General features: G+C 39.8%; 1 protein-coding gene across 2 annotated transcripts in view; it reads left to right on the top strand.

Moving 5' to 3' along the window:
• Positions 1 to 22,106, top strand: part of PTN (pleiotrophin) — a 94,785-nt gene extending 72,679 nt beyond the window's left edge. Inside the window, exons 2-5 of one of the 2 annotated variants that reach the window (XM_065883834.1) lie at positions 1,035 to 1,150; positions 2,041 to 2,214; positions 4,385 to 4,546; positions 21,364 to 22,106. In XM_065883834.1, the coding sequence (XP_065739906.1) occupies positions 1,036 to 1,150; positions 2,041 to 2,214; positions 4,385 to 4,546; positions 21,364 to 21,419 (507 nt within the window). In that variant the 5' untranslated portion in view covers position 1,035 and the 3' untranslated portion in view covers positions 21,420 to 22,106. Of the gene's footprint in view, positions 1 to 1,034; positions 1,151 to 2,040; positions 2,215 to 4,384; positions 4,547 to 21,363 lie in introns of those variants that run through there. The other variant, XM_065883835.1, reaches the window with a different exon arrangement.
• Positions 22,107 to 25,673: the final 3,567 nt, after the last annotated feature.

Here is a 25,673-nt window from a genome sequence, read left to right as displayed (position 1 = left end):
AAGTAATGGAGATGCTGAGTAGCTGTGTAGGATGTAAGATTCATTGAAAGGACCAAACGACCAAAATACTAACTTTAACTGATAGATGAAATATGCTTCATCCATACAATGGAATCTAGAGTCATCAATTAAAAAAACACTAATAAGGGATAGCATTTCCAATGTCACAGAAAGGGGGAAAAATTCACGGACAAGGACATCATTTCATAGATGTGTTTGAATGAGGAAAAGCAAATTGCATAATAGGGTGATCTCAATCCCTTATATGTGTGACGTTTTATTGTTTACATTCATGAGAATGTAAAATTATCTAAACAGTCTATACGATCTATACTTCTGGAAGAAAGATTCTCAGAGTTAATGACCATATGTTATTACTGTCATTTTTATATGAAGTATAAAACACCATGAACATACCAGATAGAGATAAATGACTGCCAGGTGAGTTGCTGCGGCCAGTGAGTTGGTGTAGCTTCAAGAAGTGGGCTGTCCTGGGGCTTGAACTGAGACTTCCCAAGTTTGCTTAGCAAGGCAATCATACTGCCACTAGGCTGTCACAAATGACTTTAAGTTCTAAGGGAGTCTTCATAATGTTATCCTGGGATTTTTATTCATATCAAATGTGGAGAATTTCAAATGATGAGTAAGTGTAAGCTCTTCATTCCGTCCTAGAATTTAGTGGATTTTCAGCACATGTGAGTTTAGAAGTGTTTTTGCGATAGATCAAAGGTGTGCTAGCTCTTCTTCTGTTTTGGGCTTTACTCTTCAGTGGACCAATGAATAATAGAACTATGATGATAAGATAGTCATGATGATGGAAACGATAAAAAAAAATCTGAGATGTTGGTCATCACTGATGCCTCTGAAGGTAACAGCGAACATACTTGCACAGGTAATCCATTCATTGTGTCCATTCAGAGTATCCACGTGGGCTACAACACCATGGCTGTTTTTGCGAATTGTCGGGAGTTATAAGGATGACTATAGTTACTTCGGTTGACACCACCTTCTTCTGTCTCTCTGTTTGTTCCTAGAATGCAGACTCAACAGTACCTGCAGCAGCGTCGGAAATTTGCAGCTGCCTTCCTGGCATTTATCTTCATTTTAGCAGCTGTGGATACTGCTGAAGCAGGAAAGAAAGAGAAACCAGGTAAGCAATATGGTTATGAACACAAAACTCTTCACTGATTCACATCCATCTAATCCAACTACCTGATTTTTGTCTTTCCTCCTTCCCTCCCTCCCTCCTTTTCTTTCTTCCCCCCTTCCTTCCTTCCAAGTATTTAAAGGAACCTAAGTGACATCCCCTCTGATTCCACCCCACACTCTAAGTCCTGAAGTATAGGCGGCGATCATTAACTATTGACTGAAATCATAATGATCATATTAACAGCTACAACATACAGAAAATGGACCAGCAATCAAGTGTTTTACTTATGTTGACACTCTTCCTCAAAAAGAGTCCGGCAAGCAAGTTTTGCTTTATCTCATATTTACAAAGGAGGAAACTGAACCTTAGAGAGGATAAAGCACCTTTTCTGTGTCACTCACAATGTCATAAGGAGGCTGTGGAGCTGACAGTCTATTACATCTGTGGTCCACCACATTTAATTTATGCTATTCCATCTATAAGACAGAGAAAGGGACATTGACATGCATTGAAATGGCTAATCTGACAACTGTTACTTCTCAAAGAATATTTTCTCATTTTTTAGGTTTAACTGACTTTGATCGTCTTTTCTTTTTCAGAAATGTTTACTTCTAAAAGATGTCAGTAAATCACTTAGCACAGTCCCTGGCACATAGTAAGAGTTAAATGAATATTAGTTCTAGCTCCTTAGGTTTCTTTCTCCATTCTCTTGGTCATTGGTTGATTCAATCATTCAGCTAACACCTATCGAGTTCCTACTCTTTACTGGACACTGAAGATAGAGGTTAAAAGCACAACCATGCAGTTATGGAGCTCAGGAATTAACTTGGTTATATCTAGCAGTTAAAGAGTTTTCTGGACGTTGATTGTTTTTCCTTCTGCCCTTTCAGAAAAGAAAGTGAAGAAGTCCGACTGTGGAGAATGGCAGTGGAGTGTGTGTGTGCCCACCAGTGGGGACTGTGGGCTGGGCACCCGGGAGGGCACCCGGACCGGAGCTGAGTGTAAACAAACCATGAAGACCCAGAGATGTAAGATCCCCTGCAACTGGAAAAAGCAATTTGGAGGTAAATCCCACCCTTTCTGTCCTATTGATTTAGTTGTCCACCCTGAGATAATTCTGTCATTCTTCCATCAGGCATCTTTTTGAGGTTGACTCTATTTATTATTTTAACAAGCTTATTTTATCAGATGCAAAATAACCAAGCATCTTGCCTAACCCCAGGTCCCTCATTTTCAATTCTACCCGAATTTGGGGCCAGACAGTTTTTTGTCCTGGAGGGAGGGCTGTCCTGTGCATTGTAGGATAATTAACTGCATCTCTGACTTCTACCCACTAGTTTCTTGTGGTGCTCCCCACCTCACCAACTGCACCAACTGAAAATATCTCCAGATATCGCTGCATGTTTCCTTTCGGTGGGCGTGTCAGAATAGTCCCTGACTGAGGACACTGTCTTACCAAAATGGACAGAAAATATGCCCTTGATCCCTCCTAGCAGTGTTCTCTTTCCTTCTTCTATTTCTAGATTCCTTTGATCTTCCCTTCCTCTTTTCTTACTTATTCTCCTCCTCCTCCTCCAGGTCTCTTTCTATTACTTCCAGGCCCTCTCTCTCTTTTTTTTCCCTCCCCACTCTCCACACTGTTTCATAGATTTACTTACCAGATCCAGCAGGGCTACTATGAGCCACTTTTCACAGATTTTCTCTCACTGACTATTGCCAGTTTCATGCTGACCTCATCTCCTTATTTGAGAAGGAATCTTTCACACTTCCAACTTTAAACCCACCACTGAACACCCAAATCGCCTGTTTTTTCACATTCTAGATTCTTTGTCTTTCTCAGCCATAGTGGGACACAATGCCCCAAATATTCTCACTGGTTTACAGAAATGTGCTTTGGCCTATTGATCAATGGAGAAGGACAATGAATATACGCACTATATCTTTTTCATTCTCTACAACCTTTGGGGTTATAACTTTTTATGAATGGAGGTAAATTCTATAAAGGCATGGTGAAATTCAGGTACATTTGATCTTAAATTCTATACGGGTACCCTAAAGAACTACATGCAAAATGTCCTAAAAAGTGTGTCTTAAAGGTCTTATACCTAGAATATATAAAGAGCTCTCAAAACTAACAATCCAATTAGAAAGTGGGCAAAAGACATGAACAAACATTTTACTGAAGAGGATATATAGGTGGCAAATAAACACCTGAAAAGATGTTCACCATCTTTTCTCCATTAGGAAAATACAAATGAAAACCAAGAGACATCACTATATACTACACACCTATCAGAACGGCTAAAATTAGAAATAACCTCAATTGCTAGCGAGGATGCAGAGAAACTAAATCATTCATACATTGGTGATGGGAAGACAGAATCGTAGAGCCACACTGGCAAAGAGTATGGCAGTTTTTCACAAAACTGAACTTGTGTTTACCATACAATGCAGTGGTTTCACTCTTAGGCATTTATCCTAGAGAAATGGAAATTTATGTTCTTATAAAAACCTATACATGAATGTATATAGCAGCTTTAGCGGTTACCAAAAGTTGGGAATGACCCAGATAATCTTTCAGCTGGTGAATGGTTAAACAAACTGGGGTACATCCATACCATGGAGGATTCCTCAACAAAGGAACAGACTATTGATTAATACAACTTGGATGGACCTTCAGGAAATTTTGCTGAGCAAAACAAGCCAGTCTCAAAAGATTACATACTGTATGATTCCGTTTATATAACATTCGTAAAATGACACAGTTACAGAGGTGGAGAACAGATTAGTAATTGCCAAGGGTTAAGGAGGTAGGAAAGGAAGAAGGAAACTAAGTTCTGACTGTAAAAGGATAACCCGAGGGACCCTTGTGTTAGAAGTTGTTTGAATACTAACGGTGGGGGTACTCACTCTTACCTACACATGGGATAAAGTCACAGAGGATTAAATGTGCACACGTACATATACACCAATGAGTGCAGGTGAAACTGGGGAAACCTAAATAACATCTATGGACTGTGTCCACGTCAATTTCCTGGTGGCGCTATTGGACTACAGCTATGCAGGATATCACCACTGAGGGAAACGGGGTGCAGGGTATATGGGATCTCTCTGTATTATTTCTTGCATGTGAACCTACAATTACCTCACTACAAAAAGTTAACAAAAGTGTCTATTTTCATGGCACTCCAAGAGGAACTCACAGATTTCTGTTTGGTCCTACCCTGCCTCTAGCGGAGTGCAAATACCAGTTCCAGGCCTGGGGAGAATGTGACCTGAACACGGCCTTGAAGACCAGAACTGGAAGCCTGAAGCGAGCCCTCCACAACGCTGACTGTCAGAAGACAGTCACCATCTCCAAGCCCTGTGGCAAACTGACTAAGCCCAAACCTCAAGGTAGGTTCCTGCCTTTGAACCATAATTTTTTTTTTTTTTAAAGAAGATGTTGGGGGTAGGACTTTATTAATTAATTAATTTGTTTTTGCTGTGTTGGGTCTTCGTTTCTGTGCGAGGGCTTTCTCTAGTTGTGGCAAGCAGGGGCCACTCTTCATCGCGGTGCGCGGGCCTCACTATCGCGGCCTCTCTTGTTGCGGAGCACAGGCTCCAGACGCGCTGGCTCAGTACTTGTGGCTCACGGGCCTAGTTGCTCCGCGGCATGTGGGATCCTCCCAGACCAGGGCTCGAACCCGGGTCCCCTGCATTAGCAGGCAGATTCTCAACCACTGCGCCACCAGGGAAGCCCCTGAACCATAATTTTAATCTGAGTGGATTGACGGACTCAGGCAGGATCTTCAGATGTGCAAACTCAAATTTTCCAGAAGGAAATCTTGGGTGAATTACCTTTAGAAAGGGACTGAGAAAGGCTCATATATTGAGCATCGTACAAGTACTTTTCAGCAGGCAACTGATGAATTCAAATTGAAGTCCTCTGCACAGATGGGGGGGTAGGAACAGTCTCCTCGCACAAATAAACAACTTAGCAAAACAGGCCAATTAAGACAGCTGCATGGTGACTATATATTTCAAGCCCTAAATCAGGACTACATCCTGACAAGTATGGACAAACTTAGAAAGATCAAGAGGCTGAAAATTAAAAATCAAGTCTCTCCTAGATTATCAACATATATAGTTTTCATGAAATCAGTTAAATTATTTTATATTTTTCCTTTTTCTACCACATAACTTGATAGGTTCTGTATTTCTAATATTTTTTTCAGAGCCTTTATATTTGTTTAGTTAGATTAGCTTACCAACTACATTTATCATGGAATTTCAGAATTACGTAGAGCTATCTTTCTATCCATTCCCAGGAAGTCAGACTCTGCTCTCATGCTGGAGAAAGTAAACCAAACCAAATATCATGGCCATGGTTTCATACAAATAGAATCCCAGCTGAGGGAAGACAAAGAGGCGTTAAACTCTTTTATTTCATTGTTGTATGGGCTGAGTTATTTCCCCCAAAATTCAAATGCTGAAGTCCTAACCCACAGCACCTCAGAATGTGACTGTATGTGGAGAGAGAGCCTTTAAAGAGGAGATCAGAGTTAAATGAAGTCATATGGGTGGACCTATTCCAATATGACTGGCATATAAGAAGAGGAGATTAGGACACAGACGGACACACAAGGAAGACCATGTGAAGACACAGGGAGAAGACAGCCATCTACAAGCCAGTGAGCAAGGCCTCAGAAGAAATCAGCCCTGCTGACATCTCCATTTTGGACTTCTGGCCTCCAGAACTGTGAGAAAATCAATTTCTATTATTTAAGCCACGCACTCTTTGGTTCGGCGTATGGCAGCCCTAGCAACTGAATACAGTGGGCCTCAGTGAACTCTGCATTAAAATATCTCCTTGGCCTTTGCTCATTTTTGATTCTAAAATGGACCTGAAAATTCATACGGGCTAGATTAATTATAAGGAGAAACTCAGAAAAATGAAATCCATAATAAATGAATATAAGAATATCCCCAGAAACTGGGGAGGGATTGGCTGACTTGCCACTGATGGTCAGGAAGGACCCCTTTCACAGGCCTCACTCTTTTAGCCTCTGATGAGGTGGTCCATAGAAATGGTTACCTCCCGCTTCAGGATGGCTAGAAGCAGGGTGGACCTGTAGGTGAATGTCTAGGATTCAGGCTGCTCTTTCCAGAGCAGGGAAGCCTCTGCTGACTGTAGTGCATATCTGGAAGGCATGACGTGGAGCTAGGGTCAGGGCACTGAGTTCGTGTGCCAACTGTACAAATGTCACTCATCTGGAGACAACTACACAGATCTAATGGAAATCAGTGGCCTTATCTATTCAGTGAGATAGTCCCCAAAGTGGAAGAACTAACAGATACAGTTTTCAAAGTAACTGATTTTTAACCTAGGCAGAGAACCAACATCTTCAGCATAAATATAGAGTGGGAAAAGAAAAGGGATTGAAGACGTCTCTGTGTTCCAGTCCAGTGGTTCTCAACCTGGACTGTACACACAATTTTCTATGGGAACTTATAAAAGTCCCAGTACCCAAGTATGACCCAGACCAACTAAATCAGCATCGGTCATTTTGAAAATTAAAATGTTCTTTAGGAGATTTCAGTATCAACTAAAATTGAGACTTACTGCCCTAGTGTGAAATTCATAGACACACACACACACACACACACACACACACAAGCACACATGCCATCCTTGTTCTCTCCTGCGGTGAGAGAAACTGCAGCTTAATGGATGGGGAGGAAACAAATGGGATCGTGATTAAGTAGGTGGTGGATGATGGTGGGGCTGGGTGAATATGGGGAATGTTGAAAAGTTTGGAATCTATCGGACAAAATGGGAATGTGATTAAAAAAGACTCCTCAGAATATTTGATAAATACATTAAGTGAGGCTCCTTTTTAATTGGACTGGTGAATAGTTCACCGTTTTACATTTCCCATTTAGTGATATGTAATGAAGGTTAAAAGTCTGATTCAGGCTTGAAAAATAGTGGTAAAAATATTTCAAGTGTGTAGACATTCTGTAATTTTTTATGTCAAAAATTAAGGTAGATAATTAATTGAAAATGGAATTACCCTGAGGTCTGTGTTTCACAACATTACCAGTTATGCATTTCGTAGGTCATTAAAATGTAATCTTCTTTTTGTGCATAACATACCTTTGTTAAAACTAATCTTTTCCCTCTCAACAGTGGAGGGTTCTATGAATCCTGTTTTGGCACCAGGAACTCTGCACAAAGAATAATCTTATCCTACGAGTTGAGCTAGGGAGACATGTCAGATAGAAGGTTTTCTTAATGGGATTCACTCACACTTTCCATGACATACGTTTCCTGGTTTAAGTAAAATGTAACAGGTGGCATGTGTGGGTTTCATGTACATTTATACCATTTTTCTCAAATAATCATGAATGGATATTGCAGCTTTCCCTGTGTGAACTTCTGCACTTAAGATAGCTCCCCTATTTCTGATCAATGGAAAAAACAAGTACTAAGATGGGATCTCTATTATGATTAGTATTGCTCTGTTTCTAATCTCACGCCTTGCTTTAAGTGTTTTACATATATTATCTCATAAAAATTCCATATATCCTTGCAAGTAAATAGTGGTATGAAGGAAACTGAGGAACCCTGGTTAATTTATTCAATATTTGCCCAGGGTTACGTCTCTAATAAATGACAGAGTCCACATTTGGTTGACTCTAAATTCATGTTCTCTTTTATACCCTGCAGATTGCTCACTTAATCTCACGTGAGTATAAGGTAACCTCCATGAGTTTATCTTCCTTTGAAATAGGAGAAGGTGAGGTTTGTAAAGCCCAATACTGATGTGCAGGATGATGCCCAAACGGAAGAAGACAATTTCCAGGACATTATTTCTAAACTTGTTATGAAAGACATCTCCCAGAACATAAGTTTCAGGAGGATGGGGACCTGGTCTATTTTGTTCTCCACTGTATCCCTTTTGCTTAGAACATGGAGTAGCACATAGTTAAGTGCTGGATAAATACTTGTAAAATAAATAAATGCTAAAAGAGGAGAAAAAGGTTTTGTACACTAGATCCACCAAAGACTGGTGGAAGCTGTGGTAAAGAAGTCATTTAAGCAAATTTTTCTCAAAGTTATATAATAATAAATTAGTTTCTTCCTTTATTCAGGAAAGACTAAGTCATCAGTGCTCTCTCCTATTTTAGCTGAGGACATGAAAAAGACAGAGGGAGGTAGGGGACCCGCTAATTTTGACTCGGGCACTGTCATAGGCACTCCTCATCATTTAATTTATTTTATTATTTTTTTTATCGGGATATAGTTGTTTTACAATGTTGTGTTAGTTTCTACTGTACAGCGAAGTGGAGTTCTCTGTGCTATACAGCGGGTTCTCATTAGGGATCTGTTTTATACGCCTTAGTGCATATATGTCAATCCCAATCTCCCAATTCATCCCACCCCCCCTTCACCCCTTTGTGTCCATACGTTTGTTCTCTACATCTGTGTCTCTATTTCCTTCTTGCAAACCAGTTCATCTGTACCATTTTTCTAGATTCCACATATATGCGTTAATATACGATATTTGTTTTTCTCTTTCTGACTTACTTCACTCTGAAGGCCAGACTCGAGGTCCATCCACGTCTCTACAAATGACCCAATTTCGTTCCTTTTTACCTCATCATTTAATTTAACTTGAAGCTTAATTTAAGCTTCAAAGCAACACTATGTAGTGCATTTTATTTATCCTACTTTATATATAAGAAAATACAGGCTCAGAGAGGTTAAGCAATTTGCCCGAGGTTTCACAGCTTGTAAGTGTTGAAACCAGGATTCAAATTCAAAGTCAGACTGACTCAGAAGACCCACTGCCTCTTCAATTGCACCGTGCTGCCACTAGGTTTTACAAACTCATGAAACTCTGGTAGTATTAGATAAATCTCAATTCCTAGACTCATTACATGGTAGAGCTTCTAGGGACCTTGCCTGTGATTGATGGGACCCTCATGTAACAAATGAGGACAAAAAAAAATCAGTGATTCATCCAAGTCCCCCTCTTGTTGAGTAGCAGAATCAGTTCCAGGCTTTGTGCTCTTTTGACATCATTAGTCTGCCTTTTTAAACCCAGTCACCGACCTTATAGCTAGCATGTACCTTTTTTTCGCCACACATCATTATCCTCCTCATGAAACACATCATCAGGTTCTGGGATTTTTTTGTCTGTTTTTTTTTGTTTTATAAAACTCTTTTGCTCGGTTACTGGCCTCTTGTTTTGGGAAATGGTAGTGGATCAATATGCAAAGTGCATGATTTTCAGTGTGAAAAACATGCTGTTTAAATTTTAGAATGGAATATGAAGATGTTGGGAAGGCTGTGACAACCCAGCATGAAATCGAGGAAAGATGGGGAAACATCCCCCTTGTGGGATAATCGTTGTGACTTGATTATTAAAAAGGCTAAAAGATTAAAAGACTTGCTTGGGGAGAGGAGAGAACGGACGCATGGACACAGTGGGAGAGGGGGAGGGTGGGATGAATTGGGAGATTAGTTTTGACATAAATACACTACCATGTGTAAAATAGATAGCTAGTGGGAACCTGCAGTATAGCACAGGGAGCTCAGCTCAGTTCTCTGTGATGACCTATATGGACGGGATGGTGGGGGGGGGGGAATGGGAGGGAGGTCCAAGAGAGAGGGGAGATATGTATACATATAGCTGATTCATTTCATTGTATAGCAGAAACTAACACAACATTGTAAAACAATTATACTCCAATTAAAATAAAATAAAATAAAATAAAGTACTGGGGGAGAAAAAAAGACGTGCTTGGGGAGAGGAGGCGCTTAATATCTAGAATTGCCATCTAAACTTTGGGAAATTACTAAATTACTAAATATCCCACTTGCTTTGGTTAAAAATTGTCTTAAAATTCATTACACTCCATTCTAACAGCATTACCTTTTGAGGTGGAGAAGCGGTCCTTCCTATGGCTGTGTCAATATTGTACAAACTCTGTTCTCTAGCCTTGGTCCACACTTTCAGTGATACCAGATATCAGGTTGGAAATCCTTATCTAAAGGTTCTCTTGTGTTGGAATCCCACTTAATCTGAAGAGAGGTTTTAGTCATTCACTTCTATATTACATACACAGAGGAAGGGAGACTACTGATGTTCTAATGTAGACATAAGAGTTGAAAGATGCAAAATTGGAATGTAGCTTTCCTGGGGACGGGACAGATTGCTCTGGGGAAGGTCATTGATTGACTGAAAGGTTACAACTGGAATTTGCTTAATTGCTGCCAGAATCCGGCAGGGAGACATTGGTGAGCAATTGTGTGGGCTCTTGAGATTTTAATTTCTTAGGAAAAGAGATTGAGAGCATTAATTAAAATTTGTCATTGAGAAAATCCCGTATCTGTCAGAGTTTTTAGCCGCAGCAAGATCTTTTCTAGCTAATGAAGCAGGAAGGGGTTGATTGAAGAGTATTATATAGCTCACACAATCTCTGCAAGGGCCAGAGGATTTGACTTGGATCCATCAACATTGCAGAGAAGGCAAGAGATTCAAGAGAAATCACACCATACGGGACTGATAGAGCAGAGACCCTCTTGTTGAAATTACCCACTGCTCAGCACATATAATACTAAGAATTGGACACTGGAAACTTCACCTTCCCTGTACCCCTAAAACCAGACACATCCACCTCCTTTCTTGCCAAAATGTCCAATATCCCCAAATTCGGCCTTATTTTCTACTTGTTCACTTCTCCCTCTAAGACTCATTTAAGAGTGCCTGCATGGTAGAAAGTAGGTCACATAAAATTCTGTTGTAAGAGCGTCTGGGAAATGTCTATAACTTTCCAAACTCTGCCTGTAAATATGAGAAGAGAAGCTGAAAGGGATTTGAATTGCTCTTCAGTAAGTGATCCTTCAGGGAGTATGTGTTGGCGTATATCATCAGACCTACCCTTCTCTCCTGTCGGTCTAGAAGAGGCATTGATGACATTTCTTGGAGAGAAAGCTGCCCAGAGTAATCATATTGGATCAGTTGAGTACTCAACTGTAGAGAGAGTGAGGTCTTTCCTTCTTGGAACCACCAGTCATTCTTTGTTGAATCATTTCAGTCTGAAAATAACGCACAGGAATAATTGAGCTGTGGCCAGTCTGGGCTGACAGTGCTATATCAAAGATCAGAGCAGAGAACCCTTCGGAGGGCAAATCACTGTTCTCCAAGACACAAGTGTTTCTCAGTGGTCCCCCTGGAGGATGGACTCACTGTAGAATTAGAAGATGGCCGAGCTGAATGGGACTCAGGATGGGCCCTTCTGTGGGGAAGCTGTGGTCCTCCAGGCAGTGCTGTCTGCGGGAGCAGGTACAGCCCAGGGGAGCAGGCTGCTGGTAGCTATCACCAGAGTGCAGAGTCAAAGATGAGGCCAAGGTGGGGGCTTGTGTGGAAGGCACCTAGGTGAACTGAGATTTTCCTATAGGTGCCACAAATGATATAGCCTAATGACCATCTTGGATCGTTCTAGAATCTTGAGTTATGATTGACCTGGAAATTATTAGTTGCTTTATAAACAAGATACATAAATATTGTGAAGTATTGTGAAACTCCTTTTGATACTGACAGGCCAGTTTGGCATATATCTGCTTCCGAGTTTGCCTGACAGAAGGGTATTCACAAATGGTTTCTGGGGTGGGCAGAGGGAGAAGCACATGGATGGACGTCTGTGCACAAGTGGTCCAGGCAAGAGTGTTAATCCCTCTTGCTGTCCTGTCCACCAATTCATGCTCTGCTGGTACCAAGTCCTTGTTAAACTTCCCTGCTCTCGATAACCCTAATTCCTTTTAGTTCTTCCCAGGCCTTTCTAAAAGTTTTGCCATGTCGCTGCTCTCTCTTTTTGGATGATTTCCTAGCCCTCTCAGGTTTGGCAATTCATCTTTAAAGATCAAAAGGACAGCAACCATTTAAGTGCGAGATTCAGCTGTGTGCAGGACACAGCATTTAGCAACTGATCATTAAATGGGAAAGGGGGTCAGTAAAGTGATATTCCCAGCATTCTCAATTCTCTCCCGCTAAGTAGATTCTTTTGTTAGTTCTTTTAAAGATAAAAGATGCTCCCCAACATTTCTTTCTATTTTCTGGGCTCTGACATCCCTTGGGATTGAGCATGCAGCCCTCTGTGGATGAGCTTTGCTAGGCTGACAGACTTTTAACTGTGCTGAGAGAGGTGAACGCACAGAATCCCACTGCAGGCCAGCCTGGAACGTGCTCCCTCACCTCTAAGACCCCTGATGCGGTTCATGGCTGCTGCCCTTGTATTTGACCAGAAAGAGGCAGCCTGGGGCATCTTATGGGGATTTTGTTCTTTTTGATCAGAGGGAAACGCTCTTATTCAGTTTGGCCTCAAGGTTTTCATTTCTTTTTTATTCTGCTTGTGGAAATCTTTGAATGTCTATTTTATTTCCCATCCATGATACTGTTCTTGAAGTGAGAAAATCTAATTCTGCAACTTTCTTATTAGAATATCTGTTTTGTCTTCTGTAAACTAAAGTCTTCAATGAATATCTCATAGCACTATTGTAAAGGTGAAGTAATTTATGTAAAAATGCCTGATAAATGTGCAGTGTTTTTCAGACTGTTTCCTTCCTTCCAAATGGATTTCTTGAGGTGGGGGTTTCCCTCAGCACCTTTTCAGGCAAGAGAATTATGGTGATTACAATGATAGTAATTACAGTTCATATTTCATGAGAGCCTAGTAGGTTTTGATTATAGCTGGGTACATTGCTCACACATTGTGTCATTGAATATTCACAAAAACTCTGTGAAATAGTTACTATGATCATCCCCAATTTTATGTATAAGGAAACTATGGCTTAGAGAAGTGAGATGCCTAGCGTAAGGTGATACAGCTAATAGGCAGAGGAGCCAGGACTTAAATACAAGGCAGCCTGACTCTAGATCTCCTGCATTATGTACAGCTCCTACCCCTGTATCTATGCAACATGGGCATCTCAGTTTCTTATCTAAGAAAGGTAATGAATTTCAGACCCACTTATTCTTCCTAAAATCCCTCTTTTATCCTCACTTCCACCAGCAACAGAATCAGATCCTGGCTCGTTAGCAGGACGTGATCATCCAGTTTGGCTCCTGCCAGATCCTTGTTCCTGGCATTGCCTGTATACTCTGCCTTAGCCACATCAAACTCCCAGAGATGGCCGAACGGGCCATGAACTCTTATATGTCCATTTCTCTGCACCTATGGTTGTAGAAACCTGGAACTTGTTCTCCTTCTTCTATACTTCATACATTTCATTCTGTAAAACCCAGCTCGTTCACTGAGCAAGTATTTATGGAGTGGGTTCTATAGGCTAGAGTTAGCACCAGGGATAAATCAGTGACCTGTACAGACCTATAGTGCAACAGGAAAAACAGGAGGATACATCCCAGTGGACTGCTCAGAGCACAAAGGCTATGAAGGAGAGCAGCATGCTGTCCCTTGGCATTGTTTCCAATTTATTCATTTATTTATAAAATCTATTAAGAGCCTATAGTGGTAAAGGTTGTATGTTAGGTGCTACTGATATTAAACAAGTGTCCTTCCCTCTTACTGCTATGTTCTAGTGGTGGTGGTGGGTAGATAACAGTGACCAAAATAAATAACTAGTAATTAAAATTAGAACTACATATTAGAGTAAGTGGTCTTAAAATCTAAAGAGCCAACTGTCCGAGTGACCAAAAGGGAAGGGGGCTGGGGGCTAAGTTAGATAGAGAAACTGGGGAAAGCTCCTTTGAGGGGTAACTTTTGAACTTGGACTTGAAGACATAGAGCAGCTAGCCATACTAATGTTCTAAATGAAACAAGGGGAAGTTCAAAGTCCTGAGGCCAAAAAGAGCTTGTTTTGTTCAAGGATTAGAAAAGAGATCAATATGAGAACTTGACAGACTTCCCTTCCCGAGCCTTGAGGCGCTGCCTTTTCTCCGAGGGCTGGCTCCTCTGATAAGACTTTCATCCCTGCCTCTGCCGTGAGTGCATGTCTGCCTTGCCCTACCCTGAACCTCTTGAGGTCAGGAGCCACAACCCATTCCCCTTTGCAAGTTACCACATCTCATGTCCCTAGTCCCTGAGAGGAGCTCAACATATAGTACCGAATTGATGAATGAATGATGTGTCCAACTAAACTGTCCTGGTCTGGCTCGCTAGAGCACATCATTCATTCATTGGCTGCCAAAAAATGTATAGAGAAATCACAGTTAAAGCACAGGACACTCACCTGGAAGAAGAGTCACCTGGGTGTTTTACTCCCATCCTTATTAAAAAATTTTTGTTTCTAATGGCTGGGACAGACGTGAGGACCAGGAACTATAAATGCTCGTAGAGTTTACTTCATGCTGTGTGTCTGCTTCCATCTCCCTTGGTAAATTCCGTGCTCAGAGGCTCATTAGCTGTGCACACACAAAACAGCTACGTAATAATTAGCATCAAGGAAGGCTGCATAATAGAACAATGTTTGCACTAATTAGATACTGGGTTGAGAGACCTTCTTTTTATTTCCCCCTGAAGCTTCTGCATTCCTCCTTTCTAACTTTTGCTTTGTGTTTTAGGTTTTAGCTATTATCATCAGCATTTCTTGAGCATCACAAAAGTAGTTGCTATTTATTGAGTATTTACAACGTGACAGGCACCATACTAAGCCCTTAGCATGCATTGTCTCACTCGGTCCCCACCAAAGCCCCAAGGAGTTTGGTTCGCATTTTACAAAGGAGGACACTAAGGTTGCAACCTGCACAAGGTCACTAGCCAGTGAGGGGTCAGGCTTGAACTTGAAGTCAGGACTGTGTCCAGAGTTCTTTTCTATTATACCAGTTCTTCCTAAACTGAGTGCTTCCTATGGGATCTCTTTGGGTATTGTAAAATAAATGAATAGTTTTGGTTTCTGTTTTAACGATAATTCTAAAACATCGGTATAAGCGCGTTTGGTGTCATTTACGATTGAGTCATGTCAGATAATTTTTGACTCAAGCTTGTCTTTGTGTAATGATTGGATGGGAGCAAATGATAGCTTTTAGTGCTGCAATTCTCGAGCTGGGGTCCTCTAAAGGGGTTGAGTTCCTCCAGAGTAAGACACAGCAGTGCAATGCACCCTGTTACACTCCGTGGCCTCCAAGGCTCGACCCAGGGCTGGATTCAGGGCTACCTTCTCTCCACTGTGAGATTCGTAGAGATGCTGGTGCTTTCCCAGGATCCACGGCACCGGCGTCCTGGTGACAAGTGCTGCTGGCAGAGATACTCTGCATGCTATCCGCGACTCCAGCCAGCTCGGTCCTGATGCAAAGCCTTCAGGAACCTACAGGGAAATCAAAGCGGGCTGGCTGTTGCTCAGCGCACAGACAGGGAAGAGAAAAGAAGACTTTTTCAGGAGGAAAGAACAGTATCTGTAGAGAGCTCATCAGAAATCCAGAGGGCAGGAAGCAGGTAAACATTTTTCTGGTGTCCTCCTTCTGGGTCACACAGTGGGCAAGGCCCAGAGCTCTCTGCCGCAGGTTCACGCATTCACAGCACTTGCTTTTGCAAGGCAAAAATAATTGCAGGAATTATTTTCATTCTACAGAAAACAGGACAACTTTATTTTCAGGTCTTTGCCCAGATGCACAAGAGTAATAAATTAAGTTGCTGTGAAGGCTGCTGTCTAAAAAAATGTAGAGAAGTCGACAGGAATCTCCTCAGATCTAACCTTTGCTGCTGCTGTAGACAGGGCGTTGGGTGGATGGGGGTGGAAGGAATCAAGTAATGGGAAACGTAGCTCACCTGCTGGAAATCTGGAGTCCAAGGGTGGAGACGGGTGAGTGGATTAATGCAGAGAGCATCGTGAAACCATTAATGAGCTTAAAGTCCTAGAGTGTGCAGTGCCAAAGTCACATATTCAAATGATGTTATTTAAAATGTGGGGAACAGATGTTTTTAAAACATAAGAATAAACACGTATATTTTGCATCTCTACAGCTAATGAGGGTGATCCGAAGGATATACAAAAATGAAAACTAGTGTGAAGTCTAGTTCACTGCTGTATTAGCTTGCTAGCACTGCTGTAACAAAGTACCGTAAACAACAGAAATTAATTTTTTCACAATTCTGGAGGTTAGAAGTCTGAGATCAAGGTTTCAGGAGGGTTGGTTCCATCTGAACGCCATGAGGGAAGGGTCTATTCCAGGCCTCTTTTCTTGGTTCATAGATGGCTGTCCTCTCCCTGTGCCTTCCATCGTTTTCCCCCTGTGCATATCTGTGTCCAAATTTCCTTAGGGCCCACTCCAATGACCTCATTTTAACTGAATTACCTCTGTAAAGACCCTTGTCTCCAAATATGTTCACACTCTGAGGTATCGGGGTTAGGAATTTAACATGAATTTTTGAGGGGGACATAATTCAGCCCATAATGACTGATTCATATATATATAATATATATAAATATATAAATATTATATATATAAATATATAATATATATATATAATATATATTATATATATAAAACAATTGATTCTTTTATATATATATATATATATATATATATATATATATATATATATACACATACCAAAAAATTTCATTGGCGAGTGAATAAAAAATGATTTATTGAGCTGTACTTACCGAGCTTTTAAATATTCTAGAGTTCAAGCTTTTCCCCTTTTTCATAAATCATAATTTGAGTTTCCAGTAACACCAGTCATATAATATTAAACATCAGATATGGTAATAGAAAAATAACGATGTGCTAAGTGGGAATTACTTATTGTTTATAATTATACATTTCATTTCTGACTTGGGCTACAATATAAATTTTAATATTTGTATAATAAGGTAAATTTTCTACCTATGCCTTCACTATTGCAGAAGCAAGCTTTTAAACATTTAAATATCATATTAGAAATAAGTGGTCTTCTTTTCTGCTTTTGATGTAGAAGAAGGCAGTTAATCTGTGTGTGGGGAAGTCACTGTCAACAAGTGTAAGGTGTTGAGAGTGGCCTAGGACTGAAGAAGGGGCAGATGCTTTGCTGAACAGAAGAAACCTACATATTCATTCCCCCATCTAAGGCTCTGTGTGTGTGTGTGTGTGTGAGTGTGTGTGTGTGTGTGTGTGTGTGTGTGTGTGTGTGAGAGAGAGAGAGAGAGAGAGAGGGAGAGGGAGAGAGAGAGACACGTGGATTTAATTATATCACTCTATTCTAGCTTCTAGAGTTCTGCAAAGTAGCTGGGAGGCGTGGGACGGAGTTAGGGCCAGCAGTATCACCAAGCATGACAGCACATACATAACCCGAGTCTCTAATACAGGTATCAGATTTGCATGCTATTGTACCCGCAAATATACGGGCATAATCATAACCTACATTCTCAAAGCTACCTATGTAAAATCACACATTGTTTGAAGAGTTTCACTTGCTTTAGCTATATTTGCCTCTCTTCAATGTTATTTAGCACTTAAAAACCTTTATTTTTGGCCAAAGCTGAAAAAGACAAAATTTAGCAGCTGAAAGTGAATGCAAACACACACACACATGCGTGTGCGCGTACATACACACACACGCACAGAGCTTTTTGTTTTCCTTCTGTAACTATCTACAAGTGAGAAAGCCCTGGATTAAAGGAGGTACAGATGAAGCAACTCTGATTCCTTTCTTCACTGATCTTCTCTCTTGTGAATTCAGAGGAAAAATCCACAAAAATTTTCAGTTGTTTTTACATTTTCAAACACATGAATAGGTGTAGCTGATACATAAGGACAATGTGAATGTGCTGAGCTAAAAAGAGGGGTTTGACTTGGTGACTCTCTACCTGGTACACACATGCACATAGGTCAGATCAGGGAGTAACCCCATCACACTCATGTCTACTGTATAAAGGAAGCACATCCTAGCAATGATTCCTTCCTAGATGGGTTGGAGAAGCCAATAGTTATCTCAACGTTTTCCTTCAAAGAAAAGGAAACGGAGAGACAAGAGGGAAAGAGGCTGAAAAGAGGAGTCTCTGGGTGAAGGGAGAAGGGCTTCCTCTACTGATCCAGCGAGAGTCGCTTTGGAAAATAACTGACACGCTTAGGGACTTTTACTGAGCTTGCTTTGGGTGGTTGACGAAATAATTTCCTCACCTCCATGAAATCTTCCGTTAGGTCCACATTAACTCACTGCTGCTCTCATGGCTGAACTTGCTATTTGGAGGCTGCGTAGTTAAGTGCCGAGTCACCTCTCCAAGTAAATGGGGGCAGAACAGAGGTTCCTCAGAGGGTCCAGACATATTTTGTTTGTGTCTAGACACAGATGTGTACTATTTTTTATGCACATCTACTTGATGTCAGAAAGCAAACATGTGTAGAAGGGCAGATAATTGGGAGGGAGTTGTAGGTATTGTTATGAAGTAGAATTGATGAGCAAACAGGAAGGTGGGCAGTGAGGGAAGGAACAGCTGTCAGCACGTGGGCAGCACTGAGTAGCAGCCGCATGCAGGTGGATATGTATGTATAGAGGTGGGTATGTATTCCATACATAATCCTAGAAGGAAATGCATCGAGTCCCTAAAAGAGGAGATGAAGCGAGTGACATTGCAAAATAAGAAATCGAAGAGGAAACAACAAATCATGACACAGATGTTGGACCAAACCATATCTGAGAATAATATCTTAAGAACAAAAATCTAACAGATTATGCTTTTGATTTTTAAATATATAGAAATTTCTTCCTGTGTCGTGCCACTTAATATTGGGAAGTTTAATGAATGGTGCCAGGCCGGGAAGCCAAGCCAACTAGTACCTGGATCCCTGGTGGATCACTGAGCTGTACATTTACAATTCAGGAAGCCTTGTTATCAGTTCTGAGACACAGCTGGCATGGTGCAAGGAATTAGATATTTCCAGGTGACTAGGCAGAGCTAATTCTTAAATACAGGTGAGTTCCCTTAAATAGGTTCATGAAGCATTAAAAGGGTGTTGGTGGTATCCAGATTTTGGACTTACTTACATTGCGATGTTACTGTTTGTCAGTAATCTGATCCCTTTCCTTCACTCAGTTTTCATGATTTATTGGATGAGTCTCCACAGGTCAGCTCTAGGGCTTTCCACGGCGCGCCTCCCGCTGTCCCTGTCTGCTGCTAATCTTGACCTCTGAATCTTCAGTGTCCGTTTCTGCGTGTTCATAGCTTCCTCATATAGGAATTCTACCTCTTAGAAGGTACAGATCTCTTTTTCCTAGTCTAATCAATAGTTCCTTCCATCGATTTAATGACCCAAAGCCATTTTATTTCAATCAGTGGCAAAGAGAGGTTGACTCAGTTAAAATTCAAGCGCCTCTCAAATTTTTTAATCTCTTAATTTTCCTTTTATGTTTTCTGTCTACCCCATAGGTCATGTGAAAGAAAGAAATCAAACCAAGACATTTTGCTCAGAAAATGAGATTAGCTTATCCCAGAATTTTCTACTCTTCTGCTTCATAGAATAACATTTCCTCTCAAGGTGTTCAAGAAATCTTTAAACTGATGTCTTTCAATGCTCACTCACAACCTTATTTCTTCCATATCTCCCTAATATTGGATATGGGAGTGGATGTTTACTTGTACCATCCACATGGCAATCCTATTTCTAAAAGGGCCCGTGAATAGATGGAGAAGAGATCCTGTTTGATTATTTGCCTTTTGAGAACGAGTTTGCTGTGACAGACTCATATAGGTTACTGATAAAAATTTAAATTGGTACTTCCTTTCAAGAAAGAAATATGCCAGTATATACCTAGAGCTTTAAAAACATTCTGTCCTTTGATCAAGTAGATCCTCTTCTAATAATTTATACTAAGGCAGAATTTTAACATACAATGATTTGTCTGTAAAAACACACATTGCACCATTATTCATAATAACAGAAAGTGGGAACACGCCAACTGAGCAGCAAAAGAAGAAAGGTTACAAAAAATAAGGGTGGGCATGTCATAAAGGAATACTACTTGGTCATGTTTCAAAGTATATGCAGTGGCATGAAAACGAATACAATAGAACTTTTAGTATAATATACTTTATCAACTGTCAATATGTTCCTAATTTAAACTATATATTACATATATTACATAGTGTTATTATCACACTAATGATGACTGCTTACCTTTATCTGCACATGTCATTGTGCCATGTTCTGTTCTCAGTGGATTTTATACAACTCATTGAATTTGGATATGAACCCTACGAAGTGGTACTATTCATATGCCCGTTCACAAGTGAGGAACCTGAGACACAGATACACAAATTAACTTTCTCAGAGTCTTATAGTAACTAGTGATGGAGCCAGAATTTAAACTCCAGCAGTCTGGCTCCAGCCCCAAATCCATACATTTCTGCCACTATTGTGGACCAAACGGAGGAAGTATTTTAGGAACGTTTAGCAATATCCTTTTACTATTGTGGACCAAATGGAGGAAGTATTTTAGGAACATTTAGCAATATCCTTTTACTCGCTAGCCTGGTGATGCTGACCATTCTTATCTTTGGAGCCAAAGCTGACATGTCCTATTCTATACTGCATTCTCCAGTGCTTAGGAAAAGGGAGATGGCAGATGACTGAATGGAAAAGGATAAAGTCTTTTGATTTAAATCCTCATAGTTTTACTCACCTGGTTTAGTCCAGGTTGGTACATTCCACTTGCTTCATCCAAGGCTAGGAGTCTCTGTAGAGTCAAAGCTCCATGTTTGGTAGGTTCAAAGGTGGTCCTTCGTATATGAATAGCTGGCTAAATGTATAAACAGAGGGCAAATCAGGAGTGGAAGCACTTTGAAAATGTTTGTCAGTAAAGAATGCTTATCAACTCTCCATGGAAAGGGAATGTGGGAAGTGAGGGGCTAAGAAATCATTTGTAGCTCTCCATTGAGCAGTGACCTGGCTTATTCTCTCAGAGATGCTGGCCGTGTTCGTATTTTCTAAGTAGGAACCCCAGACAGTATGTTGTTTATCAAATGGGGGCAACCAGTAAGATAACAGGCATTTATATGTGTTCACACAGGGAGGTAAGCTGTATTACTCCTGCCTATGCTCATAGGCATTCTCCTGGCAAAAGCACAAAAGCAGACACACACACACACACACACACACACACACACACGTACTTTTTCTATGTATCTAATCATTTCATTCCTGGCCATTTATAAGACAAGTGGCTCCCTCCCTCATAGCTTACTAATGCAATGCTTTTTCTTCTCTTTCTTTTCTTTTTAATCACAGCAGAATCTAAGAAGAAGAAAAAGGAAGGCAAGAAACAGGAGAAGATGCTGGACTAAAAGACGCCACCTTCCGTGGACCATGAAAAGGACATCAGCAAACAGGATCAGTTAACTATTGCATTTATATCTACCGTAGGCTTTTTATTCAAAAATTATCTATAGCTTAAGTACACAATAGGCAGAAACAAAAGGAAAAGAAAAATTTTGTAGTAGCTTTTTAAAAAATGTATACCATAGTACAACTAGGGGCTTATAATAAAGGACTATAATCCTATCTAGAAAGTTGACTTATAGTACATGATAAGTGATAGAAAACTGAGGTAAGTTTTTTGAAGTTATGTGATATTTTACATTTAAAATCTTTTTTTACATTTTTTTTTCTTTTGGCAGCAATTTAAATGTTATGACCATGTAAACTACTTCTCTTGTTAGGTAATTTTTTCACCTAGACTTTTTTTTCCCAATTGAGAAAAATGTCTACTAAACAAAGCAGCAATAAAATATGATCATCCTATTTGAGGAAAATATCTTTTTTTCTGCCAATGGATTTTAAAAAAATTTTAGTCAGCAAAATGAGGGGAGCGGGGTCAGAGCATGTCCTAGTTCAATGTTGACTTGTTTAAAAAGAAAAGCATTAAAACATGAAATTATTTTGCTTTGGCAGAAGTATTTGTTTTCTTGATGAAATTATTTTTCCATCTGAGGAAAAAAAAAAAGACTAGGAAAATAAATCAAGGTGATGCTGAAAAAAAGATGCTTTTGTGTGCAATAATTTGATATTGTAACCCTTCTCCCTTTGTCACCTACACTCACCCATCCGAACTGTTAGCAGTGAGAATTGATCATACAAGCTAATTAAATCACTCTTGGGCACAAATGTTATATAGATGTAGCTGTAGATGTAGCTCTGTAACTATATATACATTCTAACTTTCTATCAGTATATAGTAGTTTAGACTGGTGCTACTGAATGAAACAAAAGTTCCAAAGTAGTCTAGTGTTTGGAAGAACAGAAAAATGCTCTTCTTCTTTTGAATAAGTTTGGGCTTGCATAGTCCAAATCAGTAACACCAGGCAAAATGGTAGCCTGTACTTGGTTTCTATAAGCCAATAATTCTTACTCTATTATCTACTATGTAAGTGCCACAGACTGTCTGTACAACTAACTCCCTTATCTGCTGAGCTCTGAACACAGTTTTTAAGTAAATATTATAAGTCTATGTTTCCATTATTCAGAGAAATAACCTCTCAGAAGTCAGCTGGGATTAGCCTCAAAGTATTTCTCTTGAAAAAGTCGCCTCTGATTTTAAAGCGATAAGACTCAATGAACAAACACTTATCTACCAAGATAACTGTAAGTCCACTTTCAGAAATGATGGTTTCAATACCTTGGGCTAACCATAAAATAATTACAAACTGGTCTAATGATGCAGCCAAAGTGTCTTCAAAGCTGTAGTATTTTTGCCATCTGGTCAAAGACTCCATGCTTGAGCTAGGCATGTTGGAAGGGTCCATATCTCCCCACTAAGTCAAAGCCAACTGCCAGTGGGGAGCAGAAAAAGGGATGGGCTTCTGGGCACATACAAGGAACAGTTTATAGACTGGTGCTTAATAAAAGCAGAGTACCTTGTAAAGTGCAAATGCAGTTCTTTTACAAGTGAACCTTAATAGGAGAAAAGTACTCATGGGGATGGATGGAGGAGGTGAAAGGAAGGCATTATCTTGACTGGGATTTTTTTGACAGCAAAGACCCTATAAGGATAGGGATGATGGGAAAGCCTACAGCGTATTTTGTTAGCCTCTCCCCTAATATTGCTCCTCCATCATCATTCAGCCAAAACAGCAGCCCATGAATCAGTAATGAGCTGAGGTGAACTAGAACAAAACCTCCCAAAGGAAAAAATGGTCCTGTAAATAACCATGGCATTCCCCCTTTGTTCAGGACGTGGCAGGAAGCCAGGGGTTCTCTGCTGTGTGGAGGATGATCCCTAACACGTCACATAATAACTCCCTGATTCTCTGTGAAAGCAAGGCTTGGAATGCTAATCTCCACTGCATAGGGTATGAAGTTAAACTTAAATTCTCAAGAATTATTCTACCCCAGCCCCAGCTTTAAACATCTTGCTAAATCTCACTGAAGTCTTGAAAACATAAATACAAAGGATAGACTCCAAAAATCACTGACTCTCACAAATAGGAAAAAAAAGACCATCTTCAGTATTTCACAGAGTGTTCCACCAACTCTCTCCGCCCAGTCGATCTGAGTTTTATGAACTTATTTACCCTAGTGTTCTTTCAGCCTGGAGGAAGGAAAAGGAAATGGAAACAAATCAGCTGTGTTTCCTTAAACAACCTTAGACTGAAGACAAGTTTTCCTTCCAATCATCAAGAACAATCCTTCAGTTACCAGACATGTCCTTAGTCAATTCAGTGACTGCAGCCTCCACACCTGGACTCGGGTAGACTTTCTAATTTATCCTGATTGTATGAATCCTATCACACTATATTCCTAGAGTGACATCATAATGTCTTGTTAACTTTGTAGGAGCAGAACTCCAAATAGAATTTAATGAATGCTCTGAATAGTTATCAAATTCTACTAAACTGTGTGAGTATAAAAAAAAAACAAAACAAACAACTAAATAATTTCATTTGTGGGTCCTTGACCATAAGAAGCCTTATTTGAGGAAAGAAAAGTTACAGTCCTTTCCCCATTGAGAAAACAGATATTTCTTTAGGAATAAGAGATACATACTTCCTTCCATAATATGTAATACTTAGTTCCATATTTCTGAAAGTCTTGTTTCACAGCTTCTTTAAATGAAAAACAAAGGTAAATATGCCTTAGGATTCACTGGATGAGGCAATATAAAATACTGTCTTTCACAAACTGAATTATTTTAAAATAGTTCCCAAACATAAAAATTCAAATTTTATCAACCTTTCGTCATGGGATTTTCTAATAGAGTGAAGCAAAGGGCTTTCTTCACATTAGTCTTCTCCCCAAAATAATAAGGCAGATCAGCATCCTTGGATGTGGAATATCAAAGCATTCAATCTCTCTCTCTTTTTTGTTTTCTGGCTTGCTTTTAATTTAATTAGTTGAAACCCTTAAGCTTTTAAAAGTGGAATCAATCAGAAAGCGAGAGCTCAGAGAATAATGTCCCAACCCCTCTCAAGTAAATTCAAATTTTAGATTCTCCTTTGGAGTAAAACAGGCTCTTCACTGTCTACAAGTTTATTTCTGAGTTACAAAAATTCTCTTCATGTTTTTCCCTATTTTACCATGTTTTTCTCCTGTATTCCCCTATTCAATCTGGGCTTCCAGAGGACACTTTTTCCCTTGTATCTGGAAATTTAAGCAGCAGACAGTAACTGCTCCAGGTTTGTCAAATAGATGCATTTTCAAACTACTTTTCAAAGAAGATATAGAGTCTTGCAATATATTTACACAAGGGGTAAGGTGCATAATGTTATTCTGAGCATTCAACAAGTAATACCTACCTCAAACTTATGTGGACTCTAATTCCCCTAGAAATAAAAGATATGGAACATTTTAATCAGAGAAAAACATACCATGATCTTAGAAATCTACTCCCTCCCGCACTGTTTCTCGTCTTCCCAATCTTTCAATTTTCCAAATAAGGCACCAAAAGTAAAGTAAATGTTCAGCCCTGTTTGGGTCACAAGTAAAATCATGTAATTCAAGAATATTTCAACACAAAGGAATGCAAACTGACGTGTTTCTTTTTTGAATTTAAAAAGAGAAATAAAGAACAATTAGCTTTCTATGTCTAATTTCTGTAATGTAATTTTTTTAAAGGACAAAACCTTAACCAGCAGAACATGTTTTGATATATTTATGTATATATCCATTACAACTACTACATTAAGTTATTCATGGGGTTGGCTGAGGAGTTTATATATCTAGGTTATTGCCACATATTTTCTTTCGTTCTTTGGAAATGTGCATGGAAGCCATATAATTTACATTAGAGAATGACAACATGGAAAGTCCTGACATCATATCCCTAAACTCCTGGGAATGGAGGGATGCCTTACAGTGTATACAGATATAGTGATTGAGTCCATATACTCAACTTGCTCTTAGTGGAGATACAAATGTTACATAAAATACGCTAATCACAGAGAATCATTTTTCCCTCTGTCTTTTGATTGTCAGATCCATCAAATATAGGAGAAAGAAATCTTCAAGTATCTCAGTTTCTGAGATTCTTGGAGAATTACATGAATACCTCAGTGATTATAAATGACCAACAGATTGACATATTTGTAATAAATGATATAAGT

Source organism: Phocoena phocoena, chromosome 9 (assembly GCF_963924675.1).
Source record: "Phocoena phocoena chromosome 9, mPhoPho1.1, whole genome shotgun sequence".
In the NCBI taxonomy this organism is placed as follows: domain Eukaryota; kingdom Metazoa; phylum Chordata; class Mammalia; order Artiodactyla; family Phocoenidae; genus Phocoena; species Phocoena phocoena.
This window is presented reverse-complemented; position numbering and strand designations above follow the sequence as displayed.